At 40.8% G+C, this 23638-nt stretch overlaps 1 protein-coding gene and 2 pseudogenes across 1 annotated transcript in view; 1 reads left to right on the top strand and 2 right to left on the bottom strand.

The window, feature by feature from the left end:
- LOC103370928 (UDP-GlcNAc:betaGal beta-1,3-N-acetylglucosaminyltransferase 3 pseudogene) overlaps positions 1–2404 on the bottom strand; it is a 10192-nt pseudogene extending 7788 nt beyond the window's left edge.
- Positions 2405–7137: 4733 nt separating this feature from the next.
- The window catches only part of LOC103370927 (UDP-GlcNAc:betaGal beta-1,3-N-acetylglucosaminyltransferase 3-like), a 20307-nt gene continuing 3806 nt past the window's right edge, over positions 7138–23638 (top strand). Inside the window, exons 1-3 of the mRNA XM_008300119.1 lie at positions 7138–7552; positions 9117–9162; positions 9562–10585. Coding sequence (XP_008298341.1) covers positions 7138–7552; positions 9117–9162; positions 9562–10585 — 1485 coding nt within the window. The remainder of the gene's footprint in view (positions 7553–9116; positions 9163–9561; positions 10586–23638) is intronic.
- LOC103370925 (UDP-GlcNAc:betaGal beta-1,3-N-acetylglucosaminyltransferase 3 pseudogene) lies at positions 14604–15728 on the bottom strand (annotated as a pseudogene).

The following is a 23638-nucleotide window of genomic DNA, read 5'->3' as shown; positions in this document are numbered from 1 at the left end:
AACTACGGATAACTATCTTGCTCAGTATCTACTCTTTGGGGATTAATGTGACGTCAATTAATCGCGACTACTAAGGTAAACTACGGATAACTATCTTGCTCAGTATCTACTCTTTGGGGATTAATGTGACGTCAATTAATCGCGACTACTAAGGTAAACTACGGATAACTATCTTGCTCAGTATCTACTCTTTGGGGGTTAATGTGACGTCAATTAATCGCGACTACTAAGGCAAATTACGGATAACTATCCTGTTCAGTATCTACTCTTTGGGGGTTAATATGACGTCAATTATTCGCGACCACTAAGGTAAACTACAGATAATTACCTTGTTTAGTCTCTACTCTTTGGGAGGTTAATGCAACGTTAATTACTCAGGAGACCGTGACCTTGAGAGGAGGGTCGTCTTGGAGAATAGGGCAGCGACTTACCGGAGGAAAGGTGGTTGACGGGCCGTGGGCAAGATGGCGTGTTTAAACGGCAACGCAACGCGGAGGCTGCATCAGACTATCGCAAGTTTTTCTTTGAAAAGTTCACTCTGAAACTCGAAATGAGCCAAAATACCGTGCTGAAACCTGCCAAACTGGTCTTGTCCGGTGGAAACCCTGTTACGACTGAATCTTCAAAAAACTTGACCTGCCATGCGAGCTTGCGACCATGACTATGCTATGGAAACTAGCATAGCTACACCACCCAAACGTAAAGATGCCGGGTCTGCCCCCCAGACACCGAACAAGCATCCTGCCGGCAAAAAAAAGCAAAGGAGAGACGGAAATCTCCAACCTGACCATCCTAGAAGCCACTCAAGGTATGGAAAAAAACTTTTATGAACTTAAAGAACAGACTAAACAAACTAGCGCCATGTTAGCTGCGTTGACAAAAGCGGTGCAGTTTACCGCCGAAGAGGTGAAGGATTGCAAGAAGAAAGTAGGTGAAGTGGAAAAACAAAACCAACTCATCAGACGGGAAAATGAAGAGCTAAAAGAAAGAATCCAAGAGCAGGAAAGATATAAGATGCGGTGGTGCCTGAAGATTAAAGGTTTGGAGGAAAAAGCTGACCAAAACATCCGGGAAGACACCATCCAACTCTTCAAAAAGATCGCGCCCAACTTAGAATGACGTCAGCTAGAAGACGCCGTGGACGTCGTCCACAGAGCTGGAAAAAGGGACCGCTGGTTGTGTTGTTTGCACGGAGGATGATCAAAGAGGAAATTTGACGGAAAAGCAAAGATTCCCCGGCGTGTAAAGAAAGAGGAGTTCGCTTCGCGGAGATGTTACCACTGGAGGACAGAGAGGCAAGGAAGAAGCTGTGGCCGCAGATTGAGCGAGCTCGTCGGGAAGGACAGCGTGCCTCCTACCGCGGGCCTCATGGGTTCATAGAGGGTCAAAATATTGGCCAACAAAAGAAAGGCTCTGCCTCAAATATGCACTTTATGAGTGAAATAAGGTTTTAGGGAACACTGTTGCTTATTACTTTAAAAAGAGAAAAGGTTAAGCTTCACTTTGAAGCACCAAAGTGTGATTGTTCATCCTGTTCCTTTATTGTGAATGTTCACCTGCACTGTTTCTTTTGCTTCTTTAAATGTGAGGGGTCTTAAAGACTTGGTTAAAAGGAAATCTTTATTTTTGTTTTGCATAGGGCAGAAAGCAAACTGCTTTTTACTACAAGAAACTCATTCTTCTGAGACAGATGTGAACTTTTGGTCCAATACGTGGGGTGATCAGATCTTACACTACTCACAATAAGTTAGGGATTTTGTTATTTACATGAGTGCTTTTCCTATTTGGTCTGAATTTTAATGAAATAAATAAAAGTTCCCTTTGATATTACTAATAATGAATGAGAAGAAACACCATTTTCATTAGTTTAATATTTATTACCCCCAAAATGTAAACAATAACAAGGATAGTCCCAAATAACAAAAACTGACAATGTCAGTAGCGGGTGTTTCCACCATTTGACAGCTTGACAACCACGTCTCATGCTCCTCACTCGCCTCATGATGTTGTTCTGAGGCAATGCGTTCCACTCTTCCACAAGTGCTACACACAGGTCACGTGGGGGTGGAGTACAGTCATCCAGTCTCTGCTTCAGCTGGTCCCAGACGTGCTTTATGGGGTTCAGGTCAGGGGACATTGCTGGCCATACCATATGAGGCACTCCGACTTCCTGAAGTCGAGTTGTGACAATTCTGGCACGATGTGGTGGAGCATTGTCATCCATGAACAGAAAGTTGGGGGTGTGCTGGTGGAATTGGGGGATGGTGATGGGTTCTATGATGTCTCTGAGGTAGGAACGTGCAGTGACTGAGCCATCTACAAAAACCAAATCGGTTTTGTGCTGGCTGGTGATGCCTGCCCAGACTGTTGCACCTCCTCCACCAAAGCGAACCCTGGGGACCATGGTAACCTCGGCATATCGCTCACCTCGCCTTCTCCAGCAACGCTGATGACCATCATTTCTGTGCAAGGTGACTCGACGCTCATCAGTGAACAGGACGGTAGACCACTGCTGCATTGTCCAGGTCACATGGTCTTGTGCCCACTGCAAACGTTCACGGCTGTGTCTTGGTGTCAGTGCCTGCAATGGTCGTCTGGCATTCAAGCCAAAGCGGTGGAGTCGGTTGCGAATGGTTTGTCTGGAAACCCTAGTTTGTTTTTTATTCCACTCACAAATGTTTTTTTTTTTGCATCCGTAGGTATTTGAAGGAGCCACACCTGGGACAATCTGAAGACCCTCTGAAGCACTGGATGACCAGGAAAGCAGTGTATCCCAGCTTATTCCAACTAGCAACCAAGTATCGATTGCTACCTGCATCCTCTGTCCCTTGTGAGAGAGTCTTTTCAAAGGCTGGGCAAATAGTCAGAAAGCCCAGCACTGTGGAAAAATTCCTGTTTCTTAATAAAAATCTGTGAAAATAAATGTATGTAAATAATTGATGCATATACATGAGTGAATGAAGCTTGAAAACTATAGTTGTATAAGATTTGGTACTCTAACATGGTCTTGGTATCCAGCCATTAGTATATGCCTTATATTTTGAATGGAATATTTACTTTTATTGCTAAACAAAAAAAAGACAGATGCCACATTGATAATAACTTAAAATCTGCTTATTAAAAGGCAACTTTAAACGAGTTTTACTGCACACATTTGGGACTGAAACCATGATGTTTTGTGCCACAAAAACATCAAATTATGAAACAGCTGTTGTCATTCCAGTCTGCCACCGGATGTCACTTTTCTTCCTCACAGAGAAGCTCTGAAGCGTCAAAACATTTTCTGCACAAAACAAGGCTTTGTTCGCCCATCGCTACCAGAAACACAGCACAGGAGGTTATGATGAGCAGACCAGGATTTCGGAATTGGCTGGATGGATCCAAGCTGAGGCAGAAGAAACTCAGGTTAAACAACAGCACAGGGTGCAGAGCAGAACTGAGCCAGGGTGTACTAACTAGATGGTAGTTTATGGTCCGGTGTCGTGGTCTGAGGTCAGCTTATGTGGAACACAGGTGAGTGGAGCGATTGGAGACCACGCCCCGCCGCAGGAGAAGACAATCAGGTAATCAGCTGGAGTCACTGCAGCTGCCCAGACCTCCCACACCTGCCAGCACTCGCCCACCTGAGAGACGGAGAAGAGAGGCAGAGAGAGAAGACAAGAACTGCCTCTAGGTGGAGCCAGAGGTGCAGGGTGTAACTAAATAGTTTTGGTAATCCTAACTGACCTAAAACAGGAAAAGTTTAGTCTCATTTAATGTCAGATAGTGAGGGGGGAAAAAAAGGTTGTGTCTTTTTATACAGTGTAGGTAAACTTCTGGTTTCAACTGTATATTTATATTGTAGCTGACTGAGGAGCAGAACAACAGGCCCATTTCAAAATAACACACAGAATCCAGAGACCCTATCTGACAGCTGTAAACCGTTTGAGAAGAGAGCTAACCCAAAATTTTCAGCCAAATGGACCATCTGCATATCAAATGTTTGCTACAGAGTGACCACTCACAGCCCTCGTGGAGACAGCAGGACGTCTCCTACCTCCCCAAGAGCCTGATAATAGTCATAAAATGTTAACTGTGAGGAAAACCGTGCCTTTGGAGGAAAGGAGGTTGCATGCTTCACTGTGACCTTCTTCTCCTCCTAACAGCCAGAACTTTCTGCACAAGAATTAACTGAAAAGTTTTAAATCCCAAAATTAAAAAATATCCAACATCAGGACTCAGTTTATGATACCATAGGGCTGTCCTACGAAGTGAGATTAGTGGGTTATAGACGTATGTTGAGCCTAAAGTATGAGTTTTTAGTGTTACGAAGGTGGCTCTCTTTTTACCTGACTAGATCTCCATGGTAACTGATGCTGTGGAGCTAACCTGGTGTGAATCAGGTTATGTTTTGAGTTTCAGATTTAAATTGACTGGAAAGAGCATCTTCCTTTAACCAAATCGTTTATTATTATTTATGAGCGATACAGACTCTTAGCTGAGGGAATGTGTTTTATCTGCTAACATGCTGAGTTGTGTGTTACTAATATCACTGAATGAAGCCGTGTAGCTACAGTATCACACACTGTATACATCACATTGCCATGGGAACCAGACATGTATTTAATTGGCAATGCAGAAATCACATAAATATGTTTTTGTGTTTGGCTCTGATTTGCTGTTGTAGCAAGTACACAGGCTAGATTAGGGCTTGAAAAGCCATCAGCATTAAGGTATAATTTGGGCCCAGGTCTACAGAAGACAGATTCGGCTCTTGGAGGTAGTGGTACAGTAAAGAAACACACATCCAACTTCAGATGCAGTTGGTACCATGTATTAATATGTGACAGTATATACAGTGGAAACCAGTATTTACAGTCTGCAGAGTTCATTAGAAAAGTGCACTTGACATTTGTGATGCAATGACACATTCAAAACCAACCAGTCTCTGTTTCGGCCACTATGGCAGCTGTTCTACACACAATATTGAGTGTTGCAAAAGCATAAAGTTCATGAAATATGAGGCACACAAAAATCGCCCAGCAGGTGCGCTGCAAATGTAGAGTCCCAGGATGTGAACAGTCCATGACTTAAAGTGCATGTGTGTGTGTATGTGGGTGTAGGAGAAGGTGAGGGGGAACAAAGCTGCCAGAGCCTCCTACCAGACCAGGAGGGGCCCTTAACTGGGATTGCTCGGCTCCAGTGTCTTAGCTCGCCATCGATTCGATTCTGCGTCCTTACAGGTACCCTGGCCTGTATAATGTAAACAGGACCACATCTTAACATTTCATCAACTAATCAGTGTACACAATAATTAATACATAATTCATGAGCAGCAAGAGAATAACCATTTCTCAATAAAGTGCATTTGGGTTAACATCAATTCACTTCATAATTAATCATGAAAAATCTTCCTACTTTATGTCACTCATTTCTTAAATAACATACATTCACATAGTTCAAGATCAACGTACACATTCTGTAGCGGTGCTGTAGTGGCACATTCATCTCCCGATACCATGAGCATTAGCATTTAAAAGCTAGGTGTACCGTAGCCAGTCCATACAAACGAGACCGGCATATGCTAATGCTAACAACAACAGGCAGACTCGCCAATATAACCAACTCACCAATATATCCGACGCACCACGCGACCAACTTATCCTTCCCCGGCGCTGGTTAGTGTCTAAACGGTGAAATGATGTAACTGAGGCATTCAGAATGATACAACCAAAAACTTATGACTGAAGTTGACATTTGTTTGTAGCGACCAACCTGTAGCAGCTGCTCCACGTGCCTCCCCTCACCTTCTCAATGAGAGGCAGAGCGGACAGCTTATGACAGGTGCTACGAGCGACGCGATTGGACGGTCGCGACCTCTACGTACGTGCATGACGAGGCAACTGCACGTAAACAAATAACAGTTTTTTTTCTACCCCGGTTACACTGTCAAGTCCGTTTACTCTGCTGGTACTGCAGCTGATAAAACACAGAAAATAGATTATTGTACTGGTATTTATTGCAGAGAATATTCAATCAATAACAATAAGTTTGCTCTGATTGGGCCAAAAAATCAAGTGATTTCCTGCATTTTGGGACAGTGTCAGACCTAAATGCATTTCAATACAAGATCATGTTTAAATACATGAAGTTCAAAGCAGCTGTCAGTTGGAAATATGCAGCTGCATCAGCAAAATAATATATATTACAGGTTTTCTCAGTCGCTTTGGTTCATTTCTCAGATCAGAATTGAAATTCTCAAAACTACTTGTTCAATCTTCACATCATTGTGTCACTTGTGCACATCAAAAAGTTTCTAATTTCTTTGAACAAGTTCTAAATGCTTTGGTACATCCATGCAAATGATTACGTACAATTCTCTGCTGTTTCCTACATTATCAATAGCTCATGTCATCATGGGCTTATATGTACAGTTTTCCATAAGAAGACTGTCCTATGTTCACATTTCTACTTTTGTTGTTTTTGTCTTTGTGCTGTCTTCTCCTTTGTGTTTGGCAATGACATGGTCTGTCAACAAATCACAGTACAAACAGTAAAAGCCTAAATGTGAATCTTGTCCAGTCTCTTGCAATCAATCTCCCACATACACTAAGGTGTAACTCACAATTTACAATAACTGTCATCAAAACACACAGTTCTGTCTTGCAGCATTTGCAGTAGCTGCACTTCTTACTGTCATAATTTTTTATATTCCTCATTGTTGTCCATTAAAACAACCTGTTGACTGAAGCAGCTGCACACCATGGTTTCATTCTATTCCTTGTTATGTGGGAGAGTATGAAGCAGAAAGCCTGAGTTAACAAAAAAAAGTTGATAACCACCTTTGTGATATACGTAATCTCTGGCTGGGGCTTTAGTTTTTTGTTGAGCCTGTTTACACAAAGACAGCCTGGCTATGTCAAACTTGCTCCATACTAAACCCCTCTGTTGCACAGCTGCATCCACAGGGCTCTATACCTTCTGTGCTGCCTTCTCAGGACCATCAGAGGGCAAAGAGCCCCTTTACCTACAACTTCCACCTGTTGTGAAGTCAGCAAACTATTCTAAACATTGACTTAAATGAACTATATATTGGGTTTGAGATAAAAGCATTTAAATCACAGAGCATTTTGTGAGATTGATTGATTGACACATCTCATGCACCTCTCAGAAGATCTCTCCTGGACCAGCAACACTGCATCACTGGCCAAGAAAGCTCATCAGTGTCTCTACATCCTGCCCAAGTTGAGAAGAGCCCCGCCCCCCATCATGTCCACCTTCTACAGAGGCACCATCGAGGGCATCCTCTCCAGTTGCATCACTGTGTGGTACAGCTCCTGCACTCACAGGATGCTTCAGTGTATCGAGAGAGCAGCGGAGAAGATCGTTGGTGCCTCTCTCCCCTCCCTCCAGGACGTCATACAGCATCCATCACACATGCAGAGCCATCTGCATAGCGGTCGATTCTACCCACCTGTCACACAACCTCTTCAGTCTGCTGCCATCAGGGAGGAGACTGCAGAGCCTGAGGGCCAGGACCAGCAGACTTCAGGAGGGCTTTATCCACCAGGCTGTCAGGAAGCTGAACTCTCTGCCCTCCCTCCCCCCCGTGCCTCCTGCATACACAAACTCGGGACACTAAAAGCTAGACTGGTCTCAAGCAGCACAAGGACTGCCTAACACTAAGCCACTTTGCAGCATAATAAGCTATGTCTACTGCACTGTTTACTGTTTACTGCACTGTCTTGCACTGTTTCCACTGCACATTTGCTTATTATATGTTTAGATTGTATATTTTAGCCTACTGTATAAATGTATAAATTGTTTAAATTGTATATTTTACAGCTTATTATATGTTTATCTTAAACATTCTTTTTAGTATGTATATTTTTTCAACAGTTTTTTTTTTTTTGACCGTTACTTGATATTGTGCTGCTGTCGGCTACCTTAAAGGCTACACCCAGGGCACACTATCCCACTGTATAGTCCCATACATCAGCTTTAAGTTCATGTTCACTGAGCACACACAGTCACATACATCAGCTTTAAGTTCATGTTCACTGAGCACACATTGCCTGTGGATGAACTGAGCGACACTCGCCAACAGCACTGATCAACCGATATGTTCAGGTAATTACTGTTGAATGAAATTTAGCTTGTACAAATGTAGCTTATGTATATATATTAGGGTTTGCAATACATGGGTTGCAATACCATTCACTAACGACACATTTAAATACATTACGATACGATTTGATGCGATGCAGCTTGAATCTATTTATGTGGTGGGAAAAGTTAAAGAGAAATGTATCAGGTCAGAACAATGTCATTGTGTTCATTTTACTAATACACACAGACAAGACAGACTGTTGCCGTATTAAATATGAGAAAATGTTAACAGTAATATTGCAATCCATAAACTTTGCTTTTAAAAACCATATGAGAGATTTTTTAGCAACTACATATTGTACTTGCTGTTGTCTTATTGTAAATTCTTAATCTTGTTGCTTATATTTAGCATGTCTTCTACTTATGTTGTTACGTGTTATTTGTTTTTATTGTTGTAACTTTAATGTTTCTCTTGGTCAGGTCGTTGGTCACTGTATCTCAATGGGACAGATCTGCTTAAATAATGGCTAAATAAAACAATTAGATATATATAGTCATGGAAAAGTTAGTAGACAACCCTTGTTTTCTTCAATTTCTTGTTCATTTTAATGCCTGGTGCAACTAAAGGTACATTTGTTTGGATAAATATAATGACAACAAAAAAGTAGCTCATAAGAGTTTAATTTAGGATCTGATATCTCGCCGTTTTCCATGGTTTTCTTGATAATAACCAAAATCATTTAAGTTCTTACATCAATAGCTATGGCATTGTACTGACAAAAACAGTGCTTTAAGGCATTCCATATTTTCTTTTCTGTCTGTTTTAGTCAAATGATACACACAGGAGTTAGTACTTGATTGATAACCATTGTTTCTGATGACTGCAGCCATGCGTCTTGGCCTGCTCTCCACCAGCTTCTGACATTGTTCTGCTGTCACAACAGCCCATTCCTGTTGCACAAATTCAAACAATTTGCTTTGTTTTTGGGCTTGTGCTTCTCCATTTTCCGCTTGATGATTTTCCACAGGTTTTCAGTTGGATCTAGATCTGGTGATTGCGCAGGCTAAGGCATGGTTCCAATGTTCTGGTTCTCCATGCAGGCTTCAACTGACCTCGCCATGTGGCAAGAGGCATTGTCTTGTTGGAAAATCCAGTCGTTTAAGGCAGCTGATGGAAGAAGACTGTTTTCAAGAGTAGCCCTCTACATGACCTGGTTCATTCGCCCTTCACACAATTGCATTTGCCCTGTTCCACCCATTCTGAAACAACCCCAGATCGTCACTGATCCACCCCCATGTTTTACTGTAGGGGCAAGACCGTCTGGTCTGTAGGCTTCTCCAGGCATTTCCTGTGTTCCTTATAACAACTCTGCTTATAACTTAGCTCTGTTTAAATTAAACTTTGTAATATCAGTCTTTGAAACATTATGCATATTATGTCTGATGATAAATCTTTTGTTTTTGTCATTGCAGCATTTCAAAAAAGACAATCTTCATCACCACTCTCTTGCTGATGGGAGTTTTTGTTGTTGTTGTTAATCTTTGGTTCCCTGAAGATTTGATCAACTACAAATGCATCCTCCTTCAAGCAGATGTGAGAAAGTCTGTCAACCATTCAAAGCCAGCAACCACAAGTTCTACTTATAAATACTCCTGGCCAAAATGTCAGACAAGCATATCTGCTGCCAGCGTCCCCGGCTTCAACTCACTTCCTCGTCGTGTACAAGACTTTCTCTATCATCGCCACTGTCGACATTTTCCCATGATACTGGATGTTCCTGACAAATGTGGAGGAGCTGAAGGATCTGCAGAAGTCTTTCTTCTACTGGTCATTAAAAGTCCTCCTGTGAACTACGACCGTCGAGAGGTGCTGCGTAAAACCTGGGCTAAAGAGAGATTGCAGAACGGTGTGTGGATCCGAAGACTTTTCATCTCAGGAACCAGGGGTGATGGTTTTGAGAAAAAAAGACTGAACAACCTCCTTGAATTGGAGCAACATGAGAACAATGACATCCTCCAATGGGACTTTATTGACACACACTACAACCTCACATTGAAACAAATCCTCTTCCTGGAATGGATGGAAAGAAACTGTCCACATGTTCGCTTCCTGATGAATGGTGATGATGATGTTCTTGCTCACACAGACAACATGGTTAACTATCTACAAGCCCTTAAGGACAATAATGGAAAAAGGCACCTCTTTACTGGAAATGTGATGAAGAATCAGGGGCCCATTCGATCACCAGACAGTAAATATTATGTTCCAGTTCAGGTGTACGAGTCAGAGTCATATCCTGATTTCTGTAGTGGTGGAGGCTTCCTGTTGTCTGGCTACACAGCTCATGTCATATACAACATGTCCCAGTCCATCACCCTTCTTCCCATGGATGATGTTTACATTGCAATGTGTGTGGACAAAGCAGGACTTCGTCCTGAATCCCATGTTGGAGTGAAGGCTTTTGGACATCACGGCCCCTCTAATGCTGACCCATTAGATCCTTGTTATTTTAAAGAAATTCTGCTTGCTCACGGGTTCTCTCCACTTAATTTGTATGTTATGTGGAACAGCTTATATGATCCTGATCTGAAATGCTTTGACAATGTCAAATCGTAACTTACAGGTGATAAAAAAAAAAAGAAAAACAAAAGATTGTCAACACTTTCTTTATTAGGTACACGTGTACAATCTAATAGACCCAACACAACAATAACTTGGTTGTTAGTTGGATTATCTATAGTGTACTTTTGTTATTGAGGTTTTGTTTGTAGTGATGTTGGACTCAATTTTACTATGATGAAAGGTGTTTGCAATATTCTGCCATCATCAAACACTGGTGACGTACAGTTGTGAACACAGGCTTACAAAGTTTCCAATGACTCCTATTAGTGTTAGTTTTCTTTGATGGAATAATTGAAACAAATGAATCTTTGTCACAGAAAACAGCCATGAATTTTGGTTCTTTTATAGATTTATTAAAAGTCATAATATACATACAGCAATAGGAATATTTGGTGAAATGTTGCTTGACCATTTTCACCTCAACTGGACGCTTTTGGTGGACGTCCACAAGCTACTGGCAAGTTTCTGGTTGCATCTTTGGCTATTCTTCTTGACAGAATTGGTATTGGTATCCTATCACAGCTCATAAAGTGATTATTTAGTACATATGGGATTGGATGAAATTCTTACAGGGAACAAGTACAAGTGAAGAACAGACCACTTTAGAGAATAGGGGGTAAAAGTTTTGTGCTTAAGGGGACTTAGAAATAAACTGATGACACTGTATGCATACTGTAAATCAGTAATCATCTGTTTAATGATTGTATGATTCAGCAACATTGTTACAGTTATTGTAGGGATTGTGAATAAACTGGTTGTGGTGTCATGTCTTTGAAAATGATGATTTCTTTAGGAAGGTACATTGTAAAAGGATCTTTAATTAAAACACAGTTACTGTTTTCAATATGGCACACATTATTCAAACAGGTTACGTTGCATAAGCTAGGTATATCATTACTGCTTAACTGTAAACTGATGGTGTGTATATTTTTAAAACACTATTGCATGAATGATTTAAATTTAATAACTTTATTTATTATATGATACGGGCATTGGCAGGGAGTCAGCCAGTCAAAGATGGTTGTGCATTTAGAAGGAGGACAATTCTGGGAACAAAAGTTACCCTCCTTCTTTGAGACTGGCAGCCTGGGCAGCGAAGGCGACGTCCAGAGGGGAGCCACTCAAATGCAGAGAACAGTGGGTGTGATGGGTCCTGAAGGATCTCGCTTTCCTTAAGGTCTGTTGCTCACAAAAGGCGGAGAGGGCTCTTATAGGGAGCCCGATAATTTAGTCGTTGACAACACTCAGTAGCCGGTTTTTGCTTTGGATAACGATAGAGTAAAACCAGCAAGTAAAAGAGAAGGTGATAATGCTCTCTATGAAGGAGCGCTAAAATGGTGTGAGGATGTTTTTGCTCACACTGAAAGAGTTCAGCTTTTGCAGGAGATACTGCCGTTGATGACATTTTTTCAGAATCTAATGGGTCAAACTTCAGCTGCTGGTCAAAGACTGTGCTGAGGTATTTGTATTTCTCCACCACTTCATCAGCCTCAGCCAGTTATCTGTGTTTGTTAGAGAAGGTCACTACCATCTCTTTGGTCTCATCCACATTCAGTTCAAGGCATGATCTATCGCACCAGTCCACAAACTCGGTGAGAGACGAGCCGTGGTGGTCCATGACTGGAGTATTACTGTTCTGAAGTGGCATTTACCTTGAGGGTGAGGAAACTGGTCTAACTTGCTCAGACAGGATCCTTGACATTCACATAAGAGGACTACATCCCCACTGAAACATGACGTGGCATTTAGACATAAACTACACTTCAAGATGGAACTTTGGAATTGTTTGGGACACCGCCAGATATTTCATCTGGAAACAGAAAATCAGATTTTAGCCTGAATAAAAATGCATTTGATCAAATCTGGTTATATTGATCAGTCCTCAGGAATTCCCGTCAGTAAAAACAAAGACATATACGGCTGCAACAGTTATCATCATACACAAAATATTTAGGAGCTACTGCTACTTAACAAACACTATTATAACAATGACAAAACAACACAACAGACAAGGGATAAATGGATGCATATTTGATTAAAGTATGCAAGAAACATTGCACTGGAAAATGGCTATGATCGTCACTGAAAGCAACTGTAACTGCAACAGATGAGCAGTGATGAATTAGAATCACTTTGGGTATGAAAAGCCAGTTATAATATCTAAATTCAGAGAGAGAGAGAGGGAGAGAGAGACAACCACAGCAGGAGAGCTGCTTGTTGAAGTCTGTTCAGGAACGCAGAAACCTGCACATGTTGCTGTAATTTATTTAGCTGTTTCTTTTTTCACTCAGTGGTCGCAGAGCTCTGTTCTGTTCATGAGGTGTGTTTCACATGCCAGATACTTGTACTGAACACAAGCAGCCAGTGCTGACTAACGTGTTCATTTGTCAAGACATTTATTCTTTAGTGAAAAGAAAAGAATAAATCTACAACATGTATCCGGATGATACAGACTCAGAGATCTTCATTTTCAAACTGTTTGTCTATAATGACAACAGACAAAGCGAATGTACGACATTAAATTATTTTAATTCAACTCTTGAGTTAAATTATTCATTTATCATTTATTATATGAAACATTTCAGATATCTAGAAAAATAAATAAATACAACTTCAAATAAAGTTTATACATTTTTAAAATCCTAATGTCTTTGAGCTCACGTTTGCGTGTTGTTTTATTGTTCGCAGCACAGTATCAGCAGGTTTTCAGTCTCACGTCATGATTTTGTCAAAATGTATTATTCGTTTGGTGCAACTTAGCAAAAACCTGTCAAAACTACTTTCCTCCTAAGAACATATGGTTGCATTGTGACTTCTGTTCTCTGAGGGAAGAGACGATGTTTCCACTACACTGCATATTTCATATGTTGGGTTAATGACCCCCTTGTTTGTCAGGTTATATGGACATTTCTTTAAGACACACCAGCTCACAGTTTACCTATAAAGCACCTGTGCTGTTCTATGTTCACTGATAGTTTGATCAAAACGTCTCTTTGAGCAGCCAAAAAGAGCTGGAGAGAAAGTCTCTGAGTCTTTTCTCTTGTCTCTTATCTCTCTGATACTGAACAGAACTAGAGTCAGTTCCGATTACTTATCTACATTCATTTATTCAGACATTTATTGTCTACTGCAAATAAAAGTGCAGATCTACAACATGTATTTAATAAAACAGGCTCAAAGACCATCTTTGTTTGTCGGGATACAATCCATGATTTATCCCTGTTGTGCTGTTCTGTTCCTCATCTTTACTGTTTATGTTCAATTATTCATTCATTATCCATTTTTGATGTCTTAAAACAGCATTTTGTAGATCTCTAAATGAGATGAATGCATACAGGTCGCCAGTCTATCACAGGGCTACACACACAGACAGACAATCAAGTAAACTCACATTCAAAATATCCTTTTGTAATGATGTATGTTGTAACTGATGCTATATAAATAAAATAAAACAAATTGAATTGCAATATACTGTGCTAGTTATTCCTGAATCCCTCTAAAGCACATAGTTTTACCTCATATTCTCAAAGATCATCTGTTCTTCACTTGTACTTGTATCCAGTAAAAATTTGTTCCAACCATGCATGTACTAAATAATTACTTTATTGTAATCAGATGTACTACCAATGTCTGAGGTGGCAGGATATTGCAAATACCTTATCACACAATGCAAATGAGAACAACATCCATACAAACAACAACCACAATGACAAAAATATAATTTTGATAATCTAGCAAACAGCCTTTTTTTTGTTTTTAAATCATTATTACCTGTAAGTTACTATTTGTTGCTGGCTTTATAACAATATCGAAACGTTTGTTCACAACTGTAAGAAATCAGTGGCACACTTAGACTGGAATACATTAGATTGTACAAGTGTGCCTAATAAAGTTAGCATTTCAGATCAGGATCATATAAGCTGTTCCACATAACAAACAAATTAAGTGGAGAGAATCCATGAGCAAGTAGAATTTCTCTAAAATAACAAGGGTCTAATGGATCCATATTGGATGGAGCGCTATGTCCCAAAACCTTCACTCCTACATGGTGCTTAGGATGAAGTCTTGCTTTCTCCGCACACATTGCAATATAAACATCATCAATGGGAAGAATGGTGATGGACTGGGACATGTTGTATATGACATGAGCTGTGTAGCCAGACAACAGGAAGCCTCCACCACTACAGTAAGTTGGATATGACTCTGACTTGTACACCTGAACTGGAATATAATATTTACTGTCTGGTGATCGAATGGGCCCAGCATTCCAGATCAAGTGCCCAGTGTATAGGTGCTTCCTTCCATCATTGACCTTCAGTTTTTTTAGATACATGACCATGTTGTCTGTGTGAGCAAAAACATCATCATCACCATTAAACAGGAAGTGAACATGAGGACAGTTTACGTCCATCCATTCTAGGAAGAGGACTTGTTTCAATGTGAGGTTGTAGAATGTGTCATCAAAGTCCCATTGGAGGATGTCATTGTTCTCATGTTGCTCCAGTTTGAGGAGTTTGTTGAGTCTCATCTTCTCAAAACCATCACCCCTGGTTCCTGAGATGAAGAGTCTTCGGATCCACACACCATTCTGCAATCTCTCTTCAGCCCAGGTTTTACGCAGCACATCTCGACGGTCGTAGTTCACAGGAGAGCTTTTAATGACCAGAAGAAGAAAGACTTCTGCAGATCCAGTAGCTCCTCCACATTTGTCAGGAACATCCAGTATCATGGGAAAATGTCGACAGTGGCGATGGTGGAGGAAGTCTTGTATATGACGAGGAAGTGAGTTGAAGCCGGGGACGCTGGCAGCAGATATGTTTTTACGACATTTTGGCCAGGAGTATTTATAAGATGAACTTCTGGTTGGTGGCTTTGGTTGGGGAACAGACTTTCTCACATCTGCTTGAAAGAAGGTTGGTTTGTAGTTGATCAAATCTTTAGATAAACAGAGATAAACAACTGCAACAAGAACTCCCAGCACCAAGGGAGTGGCGATGAAGATATTCTTCTTTAACATCCTGCAGTGACAAAAAAAGGTTCTTTATCAGACATAGTATACATATTGTTTCAAAGACTAATCTTAAACTTCTTAAGGTTTCATTTAAATCGAGCTACAGTATAAGCAGAGTTCACATTAGGAATATAGGAAGTCCTTCTACAGTAACAGAAATAAGTGTTTGATCCCCTGCATATTTCATGATTAAAACTATTATTCATTTTAATAATAATTTTATTTTAACTGTAAGAGACAGAATATCATATATAATAACTTGCAGCTGAATAACATATGGACCTCCAAGGTGGTATCGACTCACACGAAGATCAGGCTGTTCAACTCCAACATCAAGTCATTGCTACTGTATAGAGCCGAGACATGGAAGACAACAAAGACCACCACCAGGAAAGTGCAGACTTTCATCAACAGCTGTCTGAGAAGAATCCTTCAGATCCACTGGCCCAACAGTATCAGCACCTCAGACCTGTGGCAGTGTACCAACCGACTGCCAACCGAAGATGAGATCCGGCACAGAAGATGGGGATGGATTGGGCACACCCTGAGGAAGCCAGCTCGTAACATCACTAGACAGGTGCTGTCATGGAACCTCCAGGGAAGAAAAAAAAGAGGACGGCCAGGAAACACCTGGCAAAAGGACCCTGAGGCAGACAGCAAGAAGATGGGCACATTTGGAAACAACTAGAGAGGGCAGCCCAGGACAGAGGACTCTGGCAGACTGCTGTCAGCAGCCTATGCTTCGGGAGAAGCGATGGCCATAAATGAATAACCCCGAAGTCGTCCTGTAAGAAAAACCCACATTTCTTGTTGTGTTGCATTCAGTGAGACTCGAAGGTCCTGCATATTCCTTTAGTGTGTGTGATTGGAATCAAGCAGCAGCGTCCTCCTGAGCTGTCATTTTTAACGTGAAAAATCTAAAATAAAATAAAATAAAATAAAATAAATGTTATTATCATTTAAAAAAAAAAAAAAGTTCAGTAAAGCGTTTCCCTTCCTTCTCATTGTCTGCAACTAAAACAAAAAGGAAGATGTTTCCATTTACTACGCGGATAAAAATCTAACGTCAGCTCGAAAAGCAGTTTTTTTTTTTGTTTTGTTTTTCACATCTGCTTTTCATTATCAACCAGGTGCAACAAATGGCAGTGAGCTGCACTACTTTTGCCGATGTTTTTTTTTTTTTGTCATATTTTTTTCCCCATATATTATGGTGTCATTTTGTTCTTAAAAAATGCAGCAATGTGTATGATGACAATAAAAGCATTCTATTCTATTCTAAACACATAAGGGACAGTGAAACTAAACATCATTAAGCAGTAGCTACCTGAGCATTTTGGTAGATCAGTGCGTTGGCGACAATCCATCTGTTCATCCACTCGTGTGCTCAGTGACATCAGTTCAGGTAACTACTGGTGATTTACAGGTTTCTTTGTGCTGAAATTCTGCCCTGGGTTTAGACTTTCAGGAAGCATGAGACAGACCTTGCTGACTTTATAACAGGTAAAACCAGGTGGTGGAGCAACAACAGCCGGACATCAAAGCCGCCTGAGAAGGCAAATATAAGGGTACATCAAACACATAGACAGATTCCAGTTTTGCTGGTCTTTATAGTAGGAAAACTCAAAGTTTTCATACTATATTCAACATACATGGGAGGTGTGTCCGGACAAAAATCTTCACTTCCCAAAGAGAGCATTTTTTGATCCATTGGCTCACAGCAAACGTAAAGTCTTTCCATCCCTCACACACCCAAAACTACTGTCATCACTGCCGCTTTGCATGACAGTGGCATCAAGTCACCTGGCTAAAATCTTACCATAGAAATGTGAATCAATTGTTAATATTTCAGTTTGGATAATGAAACATTTTACCGCCGGTTTCCAAACAAGGAAATCCACGGCAGCGCTGGTAAGAATCATACACAAAACCTTTATTACCTACTACTACTTAACCAACAGTAACACAACAATGACGCAACATTCACCCAGAAGAGAGAAAGGAGAGTCTGGAAACAAAGACAAATCCCCTACAATAAAATAATAATGATAAAAAAACAAACAAACATAGTAGACAAAGAAAAATTGCACAAAGAGAACCCATAAAAACGTGCATGCAAGGAACCTCAAGCTGCAGAGAAGAGGAAGCCCAGTGGAACCAAGGAAAGGGACGCTGAAGTAGAAAGTGGCCCCATATTGGATTCTAGCAAGATTCCGATCAGCATCAAGGGTGTGATCATCCCAATGAAGATGTTTGAGGTTCAACTCCTTATATACACTGCATATAAGAGATCAGAGGTCAAATAGCTATTGAGCTGATTTTAAGATCATTTCTTCAGTTTCCATATCTGGTTACGAAATAAATACAGTAAATTAAGATATGGGTGATCTGGGTCAGCCTAACAATAAGGCAACGCCTCTGCTACCAACACTGATTCTGAGTCCAATTGAGTGAACAACATCCATTCAGCCTCTTGGCCAACTGACAACCAGACAGACTTGGTTTACTGCCTCCTGCCCAGATCCACCTACCTGACCAGCCCTCTGGTGTCGCCTCGCTGGTTTTCCTTCTCAGTAGTTCGCCTCACAGCTAGAAGATCCCCAGTTTACGTCCCGGTTAAGAAGCCTGGGGTCTTTCTGTGTGGCGTTTGCATGTTTTCTCTGTGCAGCACGCATGTGTGTGTGTGTGTGTGTGTGTGTGTGTGTGTATGTGTGTGTGTGTGTGTGGGTGTGTGTGCAATGCAGTCAGTTGACAATAGCAACTGGTTTGGAAAACACATCATACCGTGTTCTCAGTGATGACTTGCTGCTTGAATGTAGAGGATCCTCTTGTAGCAGGTTAGACCAGTGTCATCACATGAGCTCTATATGTCTTACTGACAGTGGCTTTGGGTGTGTGTAGACTCAAAAAAAAATGCATGTGAAAACTTCTAATGAGTGCTTATGACTTTGCTAACTCCAATTCCAAATACTTTTTTGTAATTATGTAAAATTAAGCCAGGTAAAAATTTATCAGTTTATTCTTTTCACTGGATTGGGTCCAAATTTGTAGTGAACATCCACAAAACCTGGAGCATGATTTAATTATAACTCAACAGCTTTAAAAAAAAAATTCATAGTAATCAAATAAATAAAAATAAATGTTTTATCTGTCTCAACAAACTATAAAAAATAAAAACAAAAATAAATATTTTCACTAGTTTTCACTTTCATGCTACCAAATCTAGATTTTGCATAGTTTTAATGAAGTTCGGTTATGAAGTTTTTTGGCAGAGCATGCAACGTTTTCTAGGGTAAAACTTGTTAAATATACCTTCAGAGCTGAAAAAACAGACAATATTTAAAGTAAACTGACTGTATAATTAAAAAACATTGAATATTTACAAATACCTTAAAAGTTTTTTTGCAAAATACTAACAGTCATCAGTTAGGACTTCATTTACCTAACGAAGTTCAGGCATTGACAGTCCAACATCTCGCTCTGAGCAGATCTCTGTCATGCCCTCCACCTCTGGCTCCACCTAGTGGCAGTACCTCACCCTCCTTCCCCTAACCTCCTGTCCCCAGACAGTGGCAGGCATGCAGGTGGGGGGCAGGTGCAGCTCATCTGCAATCACCGGGTCATTTCCAGCTGTGGTCTCCTCATTGTTCATTCATCACTTCACATATAAGGCACCAGCAGACCGTGACTCGATGCCAGTCTGTAAAAGATCTCCAGTTAGTGAACCTGTAGTCTGAGTCTGTAGGTTGGATTTTTTTATCTCAAGTGGCCTACTTCTGACCCTCTCCGCTGCCTGGAGACCCCACCAGCTATAACTAGTGATGATGACGAAGCCTCATGAAGCACTGAAGCTTTCCATCTGAGTAGTTCACACATGGGCCGACGCTTCATGGCTCTACTGCGCCATCAGGTGGAAAATGTAAAGCAGGTGGTGATTCAAATGACAGTGTGGCTTCGCTGGGTCAAGCTCTGACATTATTTGTGCTTAAATGATTATGCTAATAAACAAAAACGTGCTTGTGTTACTTGTGTTTGGGGGGGCATTTATTCAGATTTATTTTAGAACAGCAACTTTTCTTGCTTGGCTTCAGGTGTTTTTTGGGGGGTTTTTAAGATTATTTCACCTGCTTTTCCATCCATCCATTATCTATACACCGCTTAATCCTCACTAGGGTCGTGGGGGGCTGGAGCCTATCCCAGCTGACATAGGGTGAAGGCAGGACAGGTCACCAGTCTATCACAGGGCTACACTTAGAGACAGACAACCAAGGACTCTCACATTCACACCAACAGACGATTTAGAATCATCAATTAACCTCAACATGTTTTTGGACTGTGTGGGAGGAAGCCGGAGAACCCGGAGAGAACCCACGCTGCACGGGGAGAACATGCAAACTCCACGCAGAAAGACTGGTGACCTTCTTGCTGCAAGGTATCAGTGCAACCAACTGCGCCACCTTGCAGCTCTTCACCTCCTTTTGAAAATCCAATTTCTTTGGAACACAACAAACACTTCACCTTTTAAAATGCCAGAATGTGGAAGATGGATATTAGTACAAGGGTTATGCAATGCAATATCACACAATATTTATTTATGATCTTTAATATATATCATATCTAATATTCCCTTATTAGAAGAGATCAGCCCAAAATGCTCCCAGATAGGAGAAAATCTCCTCTTTCTTGCTGGCTCCATGACAAAAAGGTAGCTAGCAATGAACAATAGGTTCGCACAATAAGGTCCCAAACCCACAAAATGTGAGGGGAGATCTATTGTGTTTCGCTGGCACTTGTATTTTGAGTCAAAACCGCCAATGCTTCCTGAACCAGTCACATGGTATGGCCGGTTCGTGAGGCCTCAAACATCACCACATCCATCATCAACACATGCCTCGATACGCACTTCACAACAATCATGCGAAGTTACTTGACAGACGCTTTGAAGCCTCGACACAGAAGGACACATCACTAGCTATAACCCATCTGATTCTGTATTCCGATCATCTCGTCTGGATTATCCACATTCACCTCCTGCCACAGAAACGCCAGCCTTGACTAGCTTCATTCTTGGACACGCCACACTGCCCACGCCACTGATCCCTGGAGTCTTCCCCCCTGATTTTTTTTCCCCCCAAGTCTGTCAATAGCTTTGATCTCTTGCTTAGTCTTACAGCAAGCCCGTTTGGTAGTTTTAAAACTCATTTATAGTTTTGTGTAGGGAGTTTCTAGATAGTTTCTTTTATTGATTGTTGCCTTTTGTTTTCCTGACAGTTTATCTGCCAGCCCACTAGAGGGCGCTGGTTGTTATGATTTTGTAGTTAATGATTCCTTCATCCTGTAAAACTTTGTTTATTGTAAATAATTCCTCTTTTGATTGCACGCTCTTGTCTGCCGAGTCTTTGTCCACGTCTCTGAACCTGATCCGTGACAATCTGTATGGGACGGCAGTTTATGGTGTGTACGCACCCAGTGGACCCATCTGGAGCCTGAAACTCTGCCTGTCTGAAACAAATCTAGCAATCTGTGGCTCAGGAGCTCTGTTGCGACTCTACTTGGTTAAGAGCTTTTGCTGATCCACCTCTTCATCACAACATGAAATGTTATTTTTGCCAGATTTCCCCTAGTTGTATTTTCCTTGCCAGACCAACAGAGGTCTCTCTACTTCTGGATTTGGGTTTCACCTTGTTTTTGATCTTCTTCCACCAGACCAGCAGAGGTCCCTCTAGTTTCTTGTTTTATTCTATGAGACACTGTTTTCCCCTGCACATTGTGTGATTTTATTTATTTATTTATTTGTTGAAAACACTTTGTTTTGCCAAGTCTTTGTCTGCACCAAGTACCAGATCCGTAACAGAAGACTGAGGTGCCTGAATTGGGTCGATAGGATGAGGGTCAGCAGTGTTTTCTGGATGGGACCTAAGTGGGCTACAAATTGGAGACCCACTGAGACACACCTGGCTTCAGTCACCATCTAAATCACAGCCAAAACTGATCTAAATTTGTGTGACGCTGATCATACAGATCTGTCCTGTGAGATTTTATATGACTCAGAGTTGTTCCTGTTGGTTTAAAAACTTGTCCTGAGGTTATGTTTCAGAAATGTAAAGTTACCAACATCGCCTTCATCCTTGGAAACCTTCACTGAAGTAAAGAAGCCATGAAGGAAAGAAAGACTAAAAGTGTAGCCATGCTTCGCAATTTGAATGTCACACGGACAACATCACATTTGTTCTTAAACTTAAAGTCAATGCATCATGTTTGTATAGGAACAGGAAACGTAAGATAGTCCAGACAGTCTGCTTTTACCTGATGGATGGATGGATGGATGGATGGATGGATGGATGGATGGATGGATGGATGGATGGATGGATTTATTCTATCTATTAGCTGTGTTTTCCCTGTTTGTGTCTGCTTGTGTTGACTGAAGCATGGATGACTAGCCCAAGACAAATGTCCCATGCATGGAACAAAAAACTAATCTTGATCTTAATCTTGATCTTGACTGTTATCTCTGAGAAGTGACATAAAAGGCAACGGAAGAAAACCTGAAAAACCTGCCTTCACCTCATAAAAAGGTTTGAAGAATGACATGACCGATAAACGATGAAGTGCAATGAATGCACGGTATACTACAAAACAGGAAAACAAAACTGTGATCAAGCCTTAAGGTTTTGTTTTGACAGTAGGAGCTAAACTAAAAGAAAAAAAAAAGCTTTCTACCAGGCAACATATTTGTTACATACATACATGTGCAAACCAAATGTAGGAATCTGGAAGAATCATGAATCTTTTACTTTTGTTTTTAGTTTAAGTTCACAAAGGATTTAAAATGTGTTTCCTATCCACCCGTTTACACTCACATACCAGCGACGGCAGGGCACTGGCCTGCAGGGGCAACCTGGGGTCAAGCAGTGTCTTTGTATTATTGAAAATGCAAATATAAATCAATTTAACAATGCAGTTTGATTGTATAATTTTTGTATTAATCAACTAACAGTGTTTATAAAGATGACCCATGTGACTAAATATTGATTGCAGAAGTCTTGAAGTTGCTCAAACCTTTTTATATCTCTTTATGAAATGTCTTCTGCAATTCATTATCATTGCATGCCATATGACAACGTATTAATGATGCCAGTTAACAGATATGACGTGATAAATGTAAGAATATACTTACACGATGTTGTGATTGATCTGTTTATTTTATTTATTTATATTATAAATACACATCTGCTGTATAATATCCAGAGGTTTCAGTGGAAGTGTGTGTCCTGTTTAGAAACAGCTCCAGCAGTACCAACAGACCTTTTTTGTTTCAGAAGAGATTTATCTTGATTATCAATAATAATACTTTTTGTTTTTTAACAATATCGATTGACAAGTTATCCATTTAACTCCTTGTAGAATTCAGCTGCTCCACGGCAGCTTCAAATCACATGAGACTTTATATCTCACAGCTCCTCCAAGTTTAGACGTCACTTGTTTCCTGGTTAAGAAGAAACGCCTTCAGGGAGACGGAGCTTGACTTTGCCTACCTGCCAAGTTGTTAAGTTTCACCAAAAGTGAAATCTCTTTGTGTGTTCTCAGGGCTCTATACCCACTGAGGCTGTCTTCTCAGGCAGCTTTTACCTACAACTTCTACCTGGTGGAAAATCAGCAAACTATTGCAGACATTCAATAAACTCTGAAACAAAACACAATGAATCCAAATGACATATTGTTTTGGGAGAGTGTTCTGCCTTTGGTTACCTGAAAGGCTAAACTCAGGGAAGCAAAAGTTGGCACACAAGGAACCCATACGTCAACCATATTAACTTGAATTGTTATCAGTGTGTACATATTGTGTGTGGATGGACAGAGGGATACTCACCAACTCACTGATCTACCAAAATGCTCAGGTAAATGAATTTCTGTAAATA

This window comes from Stegastes partitus, unplaced genomic scaffold, assembly GCF_000690725.1.
Source record: "Stegastes partitus isolate 25-593 unplaced genomic scaffold, Stegastes_partitus-1.0.2 Scaffold1500, whole genome shotgun sequence".
Taxonomy (NCBI): Eukaryota; Metazoa; Chordata; class Actinopteri; family Pomacentridae; genus Stegastes; species Stegastes partitus.
Note: the sequence above shows the minus strand (reverse complement) of the source record. Positions and strands in the feature narration are given on the sequence as shown.